The sequence below is a fragment of the Cebus imitator genome, unplaced genomic scaffold (genome assembly GCF_001604975.1).
Source record: "Cebus imitator isolate Cc_AM_T3 unplaced genomic scaffold, Cebus_imitator-1.0 Scaffold30, whole genome shotgun sequence".
NCBI lineage: Eukaryota > Metazoa > Chordata > Mammalia > Primates > Cebidae > Cebus > Cebus imitator.
In genome coordinates this window covers 3,634,215-3,647,480 of record NW_016107345.1, presented here as the reverse complement: position 1 = coordinate 3,647,480, position 13,266 = coordinate 3,634,215, and the positions used below count along the sequence as shown (strand labels likewise).

General features: G+C 36.5%; 1 protein-coding gene across 7 annotated transcripts in view; it reads left to right on the top strand.

Annotated features, from left to right (window-relative positions):
• Positions 1-13,266, top strand: part of XRN1 (5'-3' exoribonuclease 1) — a 126,331-nt gene that overhangs the window by 73,684 nt on the left and 39,381 nt on the right. For all 7 annotated transcript variants that reach the window (XM_017523759.1, XM_017523755.1, XM_017523757.1 and 4 more), the window contains 2 exons: positions 1,440-1,535; positions 10,026-10,134. In XM_017523759.1, the coding sequence (XP_017379248.1) occupies positions 1,440-1,535; positions 10,026-10,134 (205 nt within the window). The remainder of the gene's footprint in view (positions 1-1,439; positions 1,536-10,025; positions 10,135-13,266) is intronic.

Genomic DNA, 13,266 nt, shown 5'->3' with positions numbered 1-13,266 from the left:
TTTTAGTAGAGACGGGGTTTCACCATGTTGACCAGGATGGTCTCGATCTCTTGACCACGTGATCCACCTGCCTCGGCCTCCCAAAGTGCTGGGATTACAGGCTTGAGCCACCGCGCCCGGCAGCTTCCCTTTTTTATTTAAAAGATTTTGGTTCAGGTCAATTCCAGATTTAAGATACTAGGCTAGTAAAGAAAGCTATCAATAGCATTCCACCTCTGCTATAAAATAACAGTTTGTATTAAAGGAAAAAAAAAAAACATGTTTACATGGGAACTTGAGAACGGCCATATCTTCTCTTTATATGTTTACTTTTCAAGTTAACATTTAATTTTTTTCTTGTGTAATACAAATGTCCATGCTATCTACTATAAATAGCATATATTTGAAAGATAAAAGGGAAACGATTATATCACATTTATCAAAAAAAATTTTCAAGTTTCTACCAGACAATTTATGGGTGATTTCCTTTATTTCCTCCTTCTGGGAACAAAAATTAAGTTGTCTTGTGTGAGATATTTTATTTAATTCCATGGCCCCAAATCTCATGCTTATTAAGTACATATTTTAATCCAAATGATACCTGTTTATTATAGACCAGTTGGAAAACACAGATAAGTAGATGATAACAAAGGAAACACAAGCAGAAGTCCTCTCAAATCTCATAGGTAACCACTGTCAAAATTTGGTGCCTATTTTTCCAGCATTTTAATCTTAAGTAATAGTTGATATTTAAATTTATTAAATTATTTTGTGTAAAGTGAAGATTTTTAAAATAAAATTTTTAGGTGTTAATTTGAGTGAGATAATGTATTTTAGTACATTAGAAGACAAAAGAAAATCTGTTGGTGGTGATACTGATTCAGTAAAATCTTTTATAATGTTTGTTAGGCTTTAAATACTTTTCATTAAATAAAACCATTCAAAACCAATTGCATATAAAGAAGAACAGTTTCATAGAATACTTTTGTGATTACTATGCTGAGCTTTAGAAAAAAAGGAACTAAGAGATTTCAGATAATGAAAGTTAGTTTAGGGGTGGATGTGGTAGCTCATGTCTGTAACCCCAACACTCTGGGATGCTAAGGCAGGAGGACTACTTGAGGCAGGAGTTCAAGACCAGCCACACAGCAAAACATAGCAACTCATCCCTAGAAGAAGAAAAAAATTAGTTGGGCATGGTGGTACACACTTGTAGTCCTAGCTCCACAGGAGGCTGAGGATTGAGCCAGAAATTCGAGGTTACAGTGACCTATGACCCTACCACAGGTCCCTAGCCTGGGCAACATGAGCAAGACATTGAGTCAAAAAAAAAAAAAAAAAAGTTAGTTTAATGTCCTTTCTACCCTGAATAACATTAATAAATAAATTATTTGATTTGATTTTTAATATGTATTTTTTTTTCTTCCTATTTCCTTAAGAAATTGTTTGTGCTTTGCTAGGTACCTACTAAAGATGATGATGAATTTTGCAACATTTGGCAGTCCTTACAGGGATCTGGAAAGATGCAACACTTTCAGCCAACTATACAAGAGAAGGTTAGTATTCCTTGTTTTGATGGACAATTAATTTAAAGAAAATATATTTTTAAGACTGCAATGATGATTTTTCTATGAAATCTCATAAAATAGGAAATGAAAATTTGGATCATGAATTTTCTTTTTTTTTAACTATAATTTCCACTTTATTTTCGATTCAGGGGATACATGTACAGGCTTGTTACATGAATATACTGTGTGACACTGAGCTTTAGGGTGCAAATGATCCTGTCACCCAGACTGTGAGCCTAGCACCCAACAGGTGGTTTTTCAGCTCTTCCCCCACACAATTAGTAACCCCCAGGTAGTGAGCATAGTACCCAACAGGTAGATTTCTTCAACCCTATTCCTCTCACTTCCTTTCCCTTCTTGTATTCCCTAGTGTCTATTGTTCCCATCTTTATGACCATGTGTACCCAATGCATAGCTCCTGCTTATGAGAACTATGTAGTATTTGGTTTTCTGTTCCTATTTGTGTTCACTTAGCATGATGGCCTTCAGTTCCACACATGTTGCTGCAAAGGACATTATTTTGTTCTTTTTTATGACTGCGTAGTATTCATAGTATATATTCTGTGCTATATATATACCACATTTTTAAAATTCTGGCCAGGCACTCTGGCTCACGCCTATAATCCCAGCACCTTGAGAAGCTGAGGTGGATGGATCATTGGAGGTCAGGAGTTAAAGACCAGCCCAGCCAACATGGTGAAACCCCATCTCTACTGAAAATACAAAACTTAGCCAGGCATGGTGGCGCACACTTGTAATCCCAGCTACTTGGGAGGGTGAGACATGAGAATTGCTTGAACTTGGGAGGCAAAGGTTGCAGTGAGCCAAAATCACCCCACTTCACTCCAGCCTAGGCAACAGAGCAAGACTTGGTCTCTAAATCAATCAGTCAATCCATCAATCAATTTTATCCACCATTGATGAGCACTTAGGTTGATTCCATGTCTTTGCTATTGTGAATAGCAAATGCAATGAATATATGTGGGTATGTGTCTTTTTGGAAGAATGGTTTCTTTTCCCTGGGCTATATACACAACAATGGGATTATTGGGTCAAATGGTAAGTTCTGTTTTAAGTTCTTTGAGAAATCTCTAAACTACTTTCTACAGTGGCTGAACTAATTTACATTTTTACCAAGAGTTTATAACATTCCCTTTTTTCTGCAGCCTCACCAGCATCTGTTACTTTTTGACAGCCATTTTGACTGGTGTGAGATGGTATCTCCTTGTGGTTTTGATTTGCATTTCTCTGATGAGTAATGATGTTGAACATTTTTTTCATATGTTTGTTGGCCACTTATATGTCTTCTTTTGCAGAGTATATATTCATGTCTTTTTCCCATTTTTTTCAATTTCTTAAATTAAAAGATAAATTTTCTTAAGATTTTATAAATCTTCTCTGTATCATTCCAATTTTAGTATATGTGCTCCTGAAGTGAGCATCTTGCGCCCATTTTTAAGTGGCGTTATTTGTTTTTTGCTTGTTGAATGAAGTTTCTTATAGATTCTTGATATTAGACCTTTGTCATATGCACAGTTTGTGAATATCCCATTCTGTAGGTTGTTTTTACTCTGGTGATCGTTTTTTAGTGAGCAGAAACTCTATAGTTTAAGTAGGTCCTACTGGTAAATTTTTGTTTTTGTTGCAATTGCTTTTGAGGACTTAGTCATACATTCTTTCTCGAGGCCGACATTCTCAGTGGTATTCCTTAGGTTTTCTTCTAGGATTCTTACAGTTTTAGGACTTATATTTTAAGTCTTTAATCCATCTTGAGTTAATTTTTGTATATACTGAAAGGTAGGGGTCCAGTTTCATTCTTCTGCATATGGCTAGCCAGCTATCCTATCATGTATAGGGAATCCTCACCCCATTGCTTGTTTTTGTTGATGCTGTCAAAACCCAGATGGTTGTTAAGTGTACCATTTTATTTCTGCATTCTCTATTCTGTTCCATTGGTCTGTATGTCTGCTTTTGTACCAGTACCATGCTACTTTTGTTACATGGTAACATAAACTTACAGTGTAACTTGAAGTTCGGTAATGTGATGTCTCCCATTGTTCTTTTTGCTTAAGATTGACTTGGCTGTCTGGGCTCTTTTCTGGTTCCATGTGAACATGAATTTTTGTAATTATTTTCAGACCTGTAAAAGCTTCTGGACCAATGAGTTTAGAATATAGAAAATGTTTCTTTTAAATCAGCTTTAGGGTTTTTTTAATTTACAAAGTCATAGTAACTATATTTTAAATTCAACAAAGACACTAATCACATTTAACAACTTATTTTTTTCCACTTGAATGTGTCACTTTATGCTGGTAGTTGGTTATCTTAAATATGAATGAGGAAATATGCATTCCTTGGTAGAGATTAAGAAGAGGAAAAAAAGTGCTGCTAAAAGAGTAGAGACTCAGACAAAGAAAGGAAGAGGAAAGGAATACGTTCCTACTACATGTTTTGTTAGTTACATGCATTTTGAGCTTAGATTAAAAAGGAATGTTCAGACAGGCATGGTGGCTCACACCTGTAATCCCACCACTTTGGGAGGCTGAAGCTGGAGGATTACTTGAGGTCAGGAGTTCGAGACCAGCCTGGCCAGTGTGTGAAACCCTGTCTCTATACAGAGACAAAAAATCAGCCAGGTGTGATGGTGCACATGTGTAGTCCCAGCTACTGGGGAGGCTGAGGCAGGAAAATCACTTGAACCCAGGAGGTAGAGGTTGCAGTGAGTCAAGATTGTGCCACTGTACTCCAGCCTGGGTGACGGAGCAGGATACCGTCTCAGGAAAAAAAAAAAAAAAAAAAGAGGGATGTTCAAGTTTATAAACCAGTAGCCTGTACCTTCAGAACCTCATTTATTCTAATGTCCTGCAGTTATGGTGGCATTATCTGAGATAAAGAGGAGAAAATTACAAAGGAAATATAAACATAAGTGGTAAAATAAATGTAAATGGCAAAATAAACATAAAAAATTAGTGTATATGTCATAACTTAGTCTAAAGAATAAAGAAAAAAATTAGGTGACAAGATACATAGGTCTCCTCAGTATGCTATACAGCTTTCTTTAGGTTATACATAAATTCTTCTGTTTTAAACTACAAATCACAAAACCTGATTTCCTGATTCTGAGTCCAGTACTATACTTACAGTACCACACTGCTTCAGGGTATAAAATGAGTTCATACCCAAGAGATATTTTGCCCAATTATGCCTTGGGGCCAACACAGATGAGTCTTCAAGAAAGATTAATCAGGCAGCAGCATGTATAAAGGACTAGACATGAAAAAGTTAGGAAACAAGAATCATAGTTAGAAGGTTATTTTAGGCCAAGGATGACAATCCAAAGTCCAGTTGTAGAAAATAAGAAGACGTAGAATGATAGAATGACTTATCATTGTGAAAATGTTAGAAAGCAAAAATTTTTGACTGTAAGCATTTTAGATTATATGCCTGAGGAATGGTAGTATTAGAAATAAGGGTAAGATAAGTGGCTTTAGGTAAGGCCGATTCTGGGACATTTTTCTTTTTTACTTAAAAAAAATTTTCTTTTTCTCTCATGCTGCCTTGTCTAAAATGAGAAACCTTGAGGTTGAGGTGATGATGGAGTATCCAGCTATAATATCTGTCCTAGAAAGTTGCAGATACTGGATTAAATCTTGACTGAGGTTCAAACGGAGATATAGGTTAGTTAATACTTAGCGGAGAGGTAAGAGTCAAAGTTATTAGTCAAGCAGTAAGACAAAAAAAGAAAAGAAAACCGTTGCCGGGCGCGGTGGCTCAAGCCTGTAATCCCAGCACTTTGGGAGGCCGAGGCGGGTGGATCACGAGGTCAAGAGATCGAGACCATCCTGGTCAACACGGTGAAACCCCGTCTCTACTAAAAATACAAAAAATCAGCTGGGCATGGTGGTGTGTGCCTGTAATCCCAGCTACTCAGAAGGCTGAGGCAGGAGAATTGCCTGAACCCAGGAGGCAGAGGTTGCGGTGAGCGAAGATCGCGCCATTGCACTCCAGCCTGGGTAACAAGAGCGAAACTCTGTCTCAAAAAAAAAAAAAAAAAAAAAAAAGAAAAGAAAACCGTTGTTGAATTTGGAAGAACAGTCCTCAGTAAAAGATTGGAAGAGCAGGAGTTAATTAAAAAGTTGAACAAATAGATAAAAGCAAGAAGGGACTTAGAGTAGTGCTTCCTTTTAGAACAAAACTCTGAAAAAATTGCCTATACTGCTGTTTCTCTTCCCTTCTGCCTTAAACTCACTCTAATCAGTCTTTCATTCCCGTCACTCTGCCGAAACTGCCCTTTCAAGGTTCCCAGTGACCTTCATGTGCTAAACCATGTGATCAAGTCTCAGTTTCCATCTGAACTGACTCATCAGCAGCATTTCATACAGTTGATCACTCAGTTCTCCTTGTCATCCATTCTTGTCATTAGAATACCACCTTTTGCTGTTTTTCTTCCTGTTTCGTTGGCTATTGTTTCTCAGTCTTCTTTGTCAGTTTCACCTAATCTCTGGGGCTCTTGAATGATGGAATCCTCTCAGGCTAAATTATTGGACTTCTCTATCTATACTCATTTCCTTAGATAGATAGGTAGATTAGATAGATAGATAGATAGATAGATAGATAGATAGATAGATAGATAGATTATAGAGAGATAGATGACAGAGAAATAGATTAAGATAGATAAGATAGATACACACACACACACACACACACAAGCATACATACCTACAAAATACATGATGACTTCCAAATTTCTCTCTCCAGCTTGGAAGTCCTCCATGACCTTTAGACTCCAATGTCCAACCCTGCATCTCCACTCAAATGTCCAACTCTGTGTCTCCACTTGAATAGATATCTCAGACTTACATGTCCAAAACTGAACTCTAGTTCTTCTCCGATAAACTTACTTGACCTGATGTCATTCCCATCTCACTTAACAGCCACTCCATCCTTTCACTCAGACCTTAAGAGTCACATCCTTTACTCCTTCCTATATCTCTTACCCTCTTATCCAATTCATTACCATCTATAAATCTCTTCCAAATATGTCTAGAATTGGACCATTCCTCACAGGCTTCTATTACCTGGTCCAAATTCATACCAACTCTCACTTTGATGGTTATAGTAGTCTACTAATCCCTTTCCATCCTGGCTCCTCTGCAGTCTGTTCTCAAGATAGCAGACAGAGTGATCTTATTAAAACATAAGTCAGAGATCATGTCCTTCTGCTGATCAAAACCCTCCACTAATTCACCCTATTTCACTGAGTATCCTTACATAATGGCCATTATATAAGCCAGTGTCCTTATATAATGGCCTGGAATGTCCTACACAATATCAATGTGTCACCTCTCTAGTCACATTTTCTATAACTCACCCTTTTGCTACAGCAGTAATGGCCTTTTTCTTCCTTGAGTATGCCAGGGATGGTCCCTACAACAGGGCCTTTGAATTTGTCTGGAATACTCTCTCCTCAGAGAGGCTTATTTCCCTAGGCTTCTGTGTCCTCATGTGTATAATGAAGGCATTTCACTTAGAGGACCTCTGAGGTCTTTTCCAGCCACAAAATAGTATTGCTGTAGTATTCTAGAATACATACAGCTCCAGGGTTGGATTCCTGCATCAACTCCTCAAATTAATGTCTAAGACCTTCTATAATCTAACTTCACCTAATCATGTGATGTGCATCCAACTATTTGGACATAATAGTCTGTTCCAGTCAGACTGGTCTCTTTACTTTCCCTTTCCCACAAATGATTCCCATTTGGGATTATGTGTTCTTTTTGTTCCTTCCTCTTATAATGCCCTTTTTTTCTCTCACTACCAATAACCTCCTAGTTCTCAGTCAAAATCTGCTTTTTCCTTGAGAACCACTTGATATTGTATTTTCTCATTATCTCCTACATGCAACCCATCTTACTATTTCATTATTTCAGATGAACACTCTCATGATTTATCTCTTAAATGTCCTAAGAATTATGAGATCCCAAATATAATGCATATGCATTAATAGGCAGCCTAGCCTGATGAGCAAATTCAAGAGAACTCACTGTGATAAAAAATATTCAAGCTTTGATTGGCAAAACATGGCAATATGACTAACACAAATACCTTTATAGAGATACCAAACAGAACACCTAAAGAACTATACCCTAATATTTGCTTTCTGGTTAAATGTATGGCTTTCTCTGAAGTATTGCTATGAACATGAATTTTTGAGTTAAAGCTCAAATGTCATCTCTCCCATTACATATATCTGTGATAAATTGCTTTGTCAGTTTGAGCCTCATCTATACTCATCTATAAAATCAAATAAAAATAATAACAGCATTATTATGATAGTAACATTACTATAATGATATTAAAATAATGGGTACATAGTTCATTGACCATACCTGGCACATAATAGACACTCAAAACAATATTTGTTCTGTCCTGATGTTCTAATTCCTTTCCTTAGAGTAAAATCACCCATAATGTACTGCTGTAGTCCAAAACCCCACCAGCCATTGTGCCATGATAGTAGAAATGTCATGCCATTTTGATTCTTAAAAACTGAAGAGCTGGCCAGACGCAGTGGCTCACACCTGTAATCCCAGCACTTTGGGAGACCAAGGCGGGTGGATCACTTGAGCCCAGGAGTTTGAGAACAGCCTAGGCAACATGGCAAAATCCTGTCTCTACAAAAAAAATATAAAAATTACCTGGCCATGGTGCCACATGCCCATAGCCCCAGCTACTCGGGAGGCTGAGGCAGGAGGATCACTCGAACCCAGGAGTCAAAGGTTGCAGTGAGCCAGTACCACTGCACTACACTCCAGCCTGAGTGACAGAGCAAGACCCTGTCCCAAAAACAAAACACAAATAAAACTGAAGAGCCTCAGGCTGGCCACAGTGGCTCATGCCTGTAATCCCAGTACTTTGGGAGGCCAAGGCAAGAGGAACACTTAAGCCCAGGAGTTTGAGACTAGCCTGTGTGACATAATAAGATTCCTGTCTCCAAAAAAAAAAAAAAATTAAAAATAGAATTTTAAAAAACCAAAGAGCCTTGAGTGTTTCTGTACATGTGACCTCATTAGGCCTTCCTTTGTACTCCCATGCATATCACAAGTATTTTGAACCATGCCAACTACCAGCATGGTAGTTGTAAGACATGTTGTATCTTTGTACCCGGTGTTTGTTTGTGCTGGAAAGAAAGTAAATAGGTCCTACCAAAAGCAAAACTGTGAAATAATTCATTTGTATTGATCTTCTTTAGCCTCCACTTTTGCTTCTTCTTGCTGCTTCAGCTGTGGCAAATTGTCTCTTTTTGCATTCAGGCTTTCTCTCCCTGTCCAAAAATGAAAAGATCTGATAGAATCTTCATACGAAATTTACTCATGCCATTTTGCTAATTCTGTCTATTTATGAACTGTCTCATTACTGTAACTTTATAATAAGTCTGTCTAGTAGTGAAGTCTTCCATCATTTAAAAACCTTGACAATAAAAATATAATAAAAATCGGGTATTGGGATTTTTATTAATCACAGTAAAACGTGGGATAAAAATTAACATGGAAGGGAATGTAAGTGGGCTTATATCCTCAGTTTTCATAACATAGAGCCAGAAATTATGCATTTTCAAAAGCTTTTTAATGGAAGAGTTTAAACATAATGAAGTCAAGTAAATAGAACGAATGAACACACAAGTACTCATTCCCTACCTTGCTCTAGTCCAGCACTATTTCTTTTAGAACCCCTATTCATTTCCCACCTCCACCTGCCCAAGTGATGGGATTATTATGAAGCAAATCTAGGGGGATCTTTAGAGACTGATATTTCTGTTGTGAAGAAACATTTACCTCAAGTTTAGTATTTTGTTTGGTTTCTGCATTTGTTAACATCAAGCAAAATTAGATTTAATTCTTTTATTGAAAGAAGCATTTTTGGCTGAGTGCTGTGGGTCACGCCTGTAATCCCAGCACTTTGGGAGGCTGAGGCAGGAGAATCACTTAAGGCCAGGAGATTGAGACCACCCTGACCAACATGGTGTAACTCCATCTCTGCTAAAAATACAAAAACTAGCCAGGCATGATGGTACTCACCTGTAGTCCCAGCTACTCGGGAGGCTTAGGCATGAGAATCACTATGAACCTGGGAGGTGGAGGTTGCAGTGAGCTGAGATTGCACCACTGCATTCCAGCCTGGGTGATTGAGCTAGAATCTGTCTCAAAAAAAAACAAAAAGTAGGTTTTCGTAAAATGATTGTTTTCTTTATATCTTTCAAACTAATGCATAGAAAAAATATCTAGAGTGATAGTTATTATGTTTAATGAGTCTGGTGGTAGAGTTCAGGTGGCTTTAAAAGTCTCTATACTTTTCTATATTAAGTTTTTTTCTAAGGAACTATATAATTTTTATAAAAATAATGTAATTATTAAAAGTTGAAGAAAATAAGTAGTTATATTAAGATTTTGTTTAATTTATAAGAATTTTAATTTTCAGGGTGCTGTTCTACCTCAAGAAATAAGCCAAGTAAATCAACATCATAAATCTGGCTTTAATGACAACAGTATTAAATATCAGCAAAGAAAACATGACCCTCACAGAAAATGTAAGTTTTAAATTAGAAAGGTATACTTGTGTGTGCTACTGCTTCTTTAAAAAAAAAAAAAAAAAAAAGAACAGCTTTATTAAGATATAATTCACAGACCATAAAGTAAATTCATTCTTTTAAAATATACAATAAGTGGCTTTTTTGTATTTTCACAAAACTGTACAACCGACACCACCATGTAAATTTAGAACATTTTTGTTACCTGAAAAATAAACACCATATCTATTAGCAGTCACTCCTCCAGGCCCTGGCAACCTGTAGTTTACTTTCTGCCTCTATGGATATACCTATTTGGGCATTACATGTAAATGGAATCAGAAAATATATGACCTTTTATGACTGGCTTCTTTCACTTGTATATTTTCAAGATTTATCTATGTTGTAGCATGTACAGTTGGCCCTTCATACCCATGGGTTCCACATCCACGGATTCAACCAACTGAGGATCAAAAGTATTCAGAAAAAGCCAGGCATGGTAGCTTATGCCTATAATCCCAGCACTTTGGGACGCCAAGGCAGGCAGATCACTTGAGCCCAGGAGTTTAAGACCAGCCTGGGCAACATAGCAAAACCCTATCTCTACCAAAAATACAAAAATTAGTTGGGCATGGTGGTGTGCACCTGCAGTCCCTGCTCCTCGGGAGGCTGAGGTAGAAGGATCACTTGAGCCTAGGAGGCAGAGGTTGCAGTGAGCCAAGATCGGCCACTGTACTGTAGCCTGGGTGACATCCCCTTTCAAAAATAAAAATAAAAGAGGATGATTGTGTCTGTTCTGAACATGTGCACATTTTTTAATCTGATTCCCTAAACAATACAGCATGACAACTGTTTACACAGCATTTACATTGTATTGAGCATTATAAATAATCTAGAAATAAATATATAAGGAGTACATGTGTAGGTTATATGCAAATACTGCAATATTTTCCATAAAGGACTTGAGCATATATGTTGGTTTTGATAGCCACAGGAGGTCCCAGAAGCAGTCCCCCAGAACAGACACAGAGGGACAACTGTATCAGTACTTCATTCCTTCTTATGGCTGAATAATATTCCATTGTATGAATACTACATTTTGTGTATCTGTTCATTTGTACACATGAAGGCTGTTTCCACATTGGGGCTATAATTAATAATGCTGCTATGAATATCTGCAGAAATGTTTTTGTGTGAACATATGTTTTCAGTTCTCTTGGGTATATACATATACTGAATCATATGGTGATAATTCTAAATTCAACTTTTTATGGTTTCAACTGTTTGGATATTGCCATTTTACATTTGCACCACCAATGTGTGAAGATCCAATTTCTCCACATCCTCCCCAACATTTGTTATTGTCCCTCTCTTTAATGATAGTCATCCTATTAGGTGTGAGGTGGAATGTCTTTATGATTTTCATTTGTAGTTTATTAATGACTAATAATGTTGAGCATCTTTTCATGTGCTTAGCATGTTCAATTATTGACTATATCATCTTTGGATAAATGTCTAATCAAATCTTGTTTCATTGTTTAATTGGATTTTTTCTCGTTTTTCTTGATTCGTAAGAGTTCTTTATATGTGCTAGATATTACGTGCTTGTTGGATATGCAGGCTTCAAATATTTTCTCTCATTATGTGGGTTTTCTTTTAATTTTCTTTATACTGTCTTGAAACACAAAAGTTTTAAATCTTGGTGAAGTCCAATTTGTGTGTTTTTTCTGCCTTGTCTTTGGTTGCTTATACCTTAGATGTTACATCTAAGAAACCATTCCCTAATCCAAAGTCATAAAGAGTTACTGTGTGGTTTCTTCTAAGAATTTTATAGTTTTAGCTCTTAGATTTAGGTCTGTTTCCGTTTTTGAGTAAAGGTTTTTGCATGGTATGATGTAGGAGTTTGTATTCATTCTTCAGCATGTGGATATCCATTTATCCAAAGATCATTTGTTAAAAACTACTCTTTCTCCATTGAATTTTCTTGACACCTCATTGAATAGGCTTAGCACCTTGTCAAAAATTATTTGACTATAGAGCCAGGCTTGCATCTGTTGTCCCAGCTACCCAGGAGTCTGAGGCAGGAGAATTGCTTGAACCCAGGAGTTTGAGTCCACCCTGGGAAACATATTAAGACACCATCTCATTTTTAAAAAGTAATTGACTGTAGATATATGGGCTCATGTCTGGACTCTCAATTCCATTCTACTAGTCTATATGCCTGTCCTTATGTGAAAAACACAGTCTTGAATACCATAGCTTTGTTGTAAGTTTTGGAATCAGGAAGTTTGAGCTCTCTAACTTTTTCTTTTTCAAGACTGTTTTCTCTATTCTGGGTCTCTTGCATTTCCGTATGAATTTTATGATCATTTTGCCTATTTTGCAAAAATGGCAGCTGGAATTTTTATAGGGATTGCATTGAATCTGTAGGTTACTTTGGGTAGTATTGTCATCTTAACAGTATTAAGTCCTCATGAACACAAGATGCCTTTCCATTTATTTAGGTCTTTAATTTCTTTCCATGATGTCTCATAGTTTTCAGTTATACAAGCCTTACACTTTTTCTTAAATTTGTTCCTAAATATTTTACTCTTTTTCATGCTTTTTTCAATGGAACTGGGTTAATTTTATTTTTGGATTGTTCATTGCTGTTATAGATATAAAACTGATTTTTGTGTATTGATCTGGCCACTTTCCTGAAGTGTTTTTTAGCCCTAATTTTTTGTGGCTTCTGCAAATAGATATAGTTTTACTTTTTCCTATATAATCTCAATGCCTTTTATTTCTTTTCTTACCTAATTGTTGTGTTTACAACAACTAGTACAGTGCTGAATAGAATCGGTGAGAGCATGCATTCTTGCCTTTTGTTTTTAATCTTCTATTTTTGTGGATACACAGTAGGTGTATATATTTATGGGTTACATGAGATACTTTATTATAGGCATGCAATGCATAATGATCACATTAGGGTAAATAGGATATCCATCACCTCAAGCATTTATTCTTTTTTTTTTTTCCTTTGTTCTGATTTTATTCTCCCTAAGCAACTCACAAATTCCAATTTGATTTCCCATTTATTTTTCTTTTCTTTTTTTTTCCCCCCATTTATTTTATTGCATTTTAGGTTTTGGGGTACATGTGAAGAACATGCAA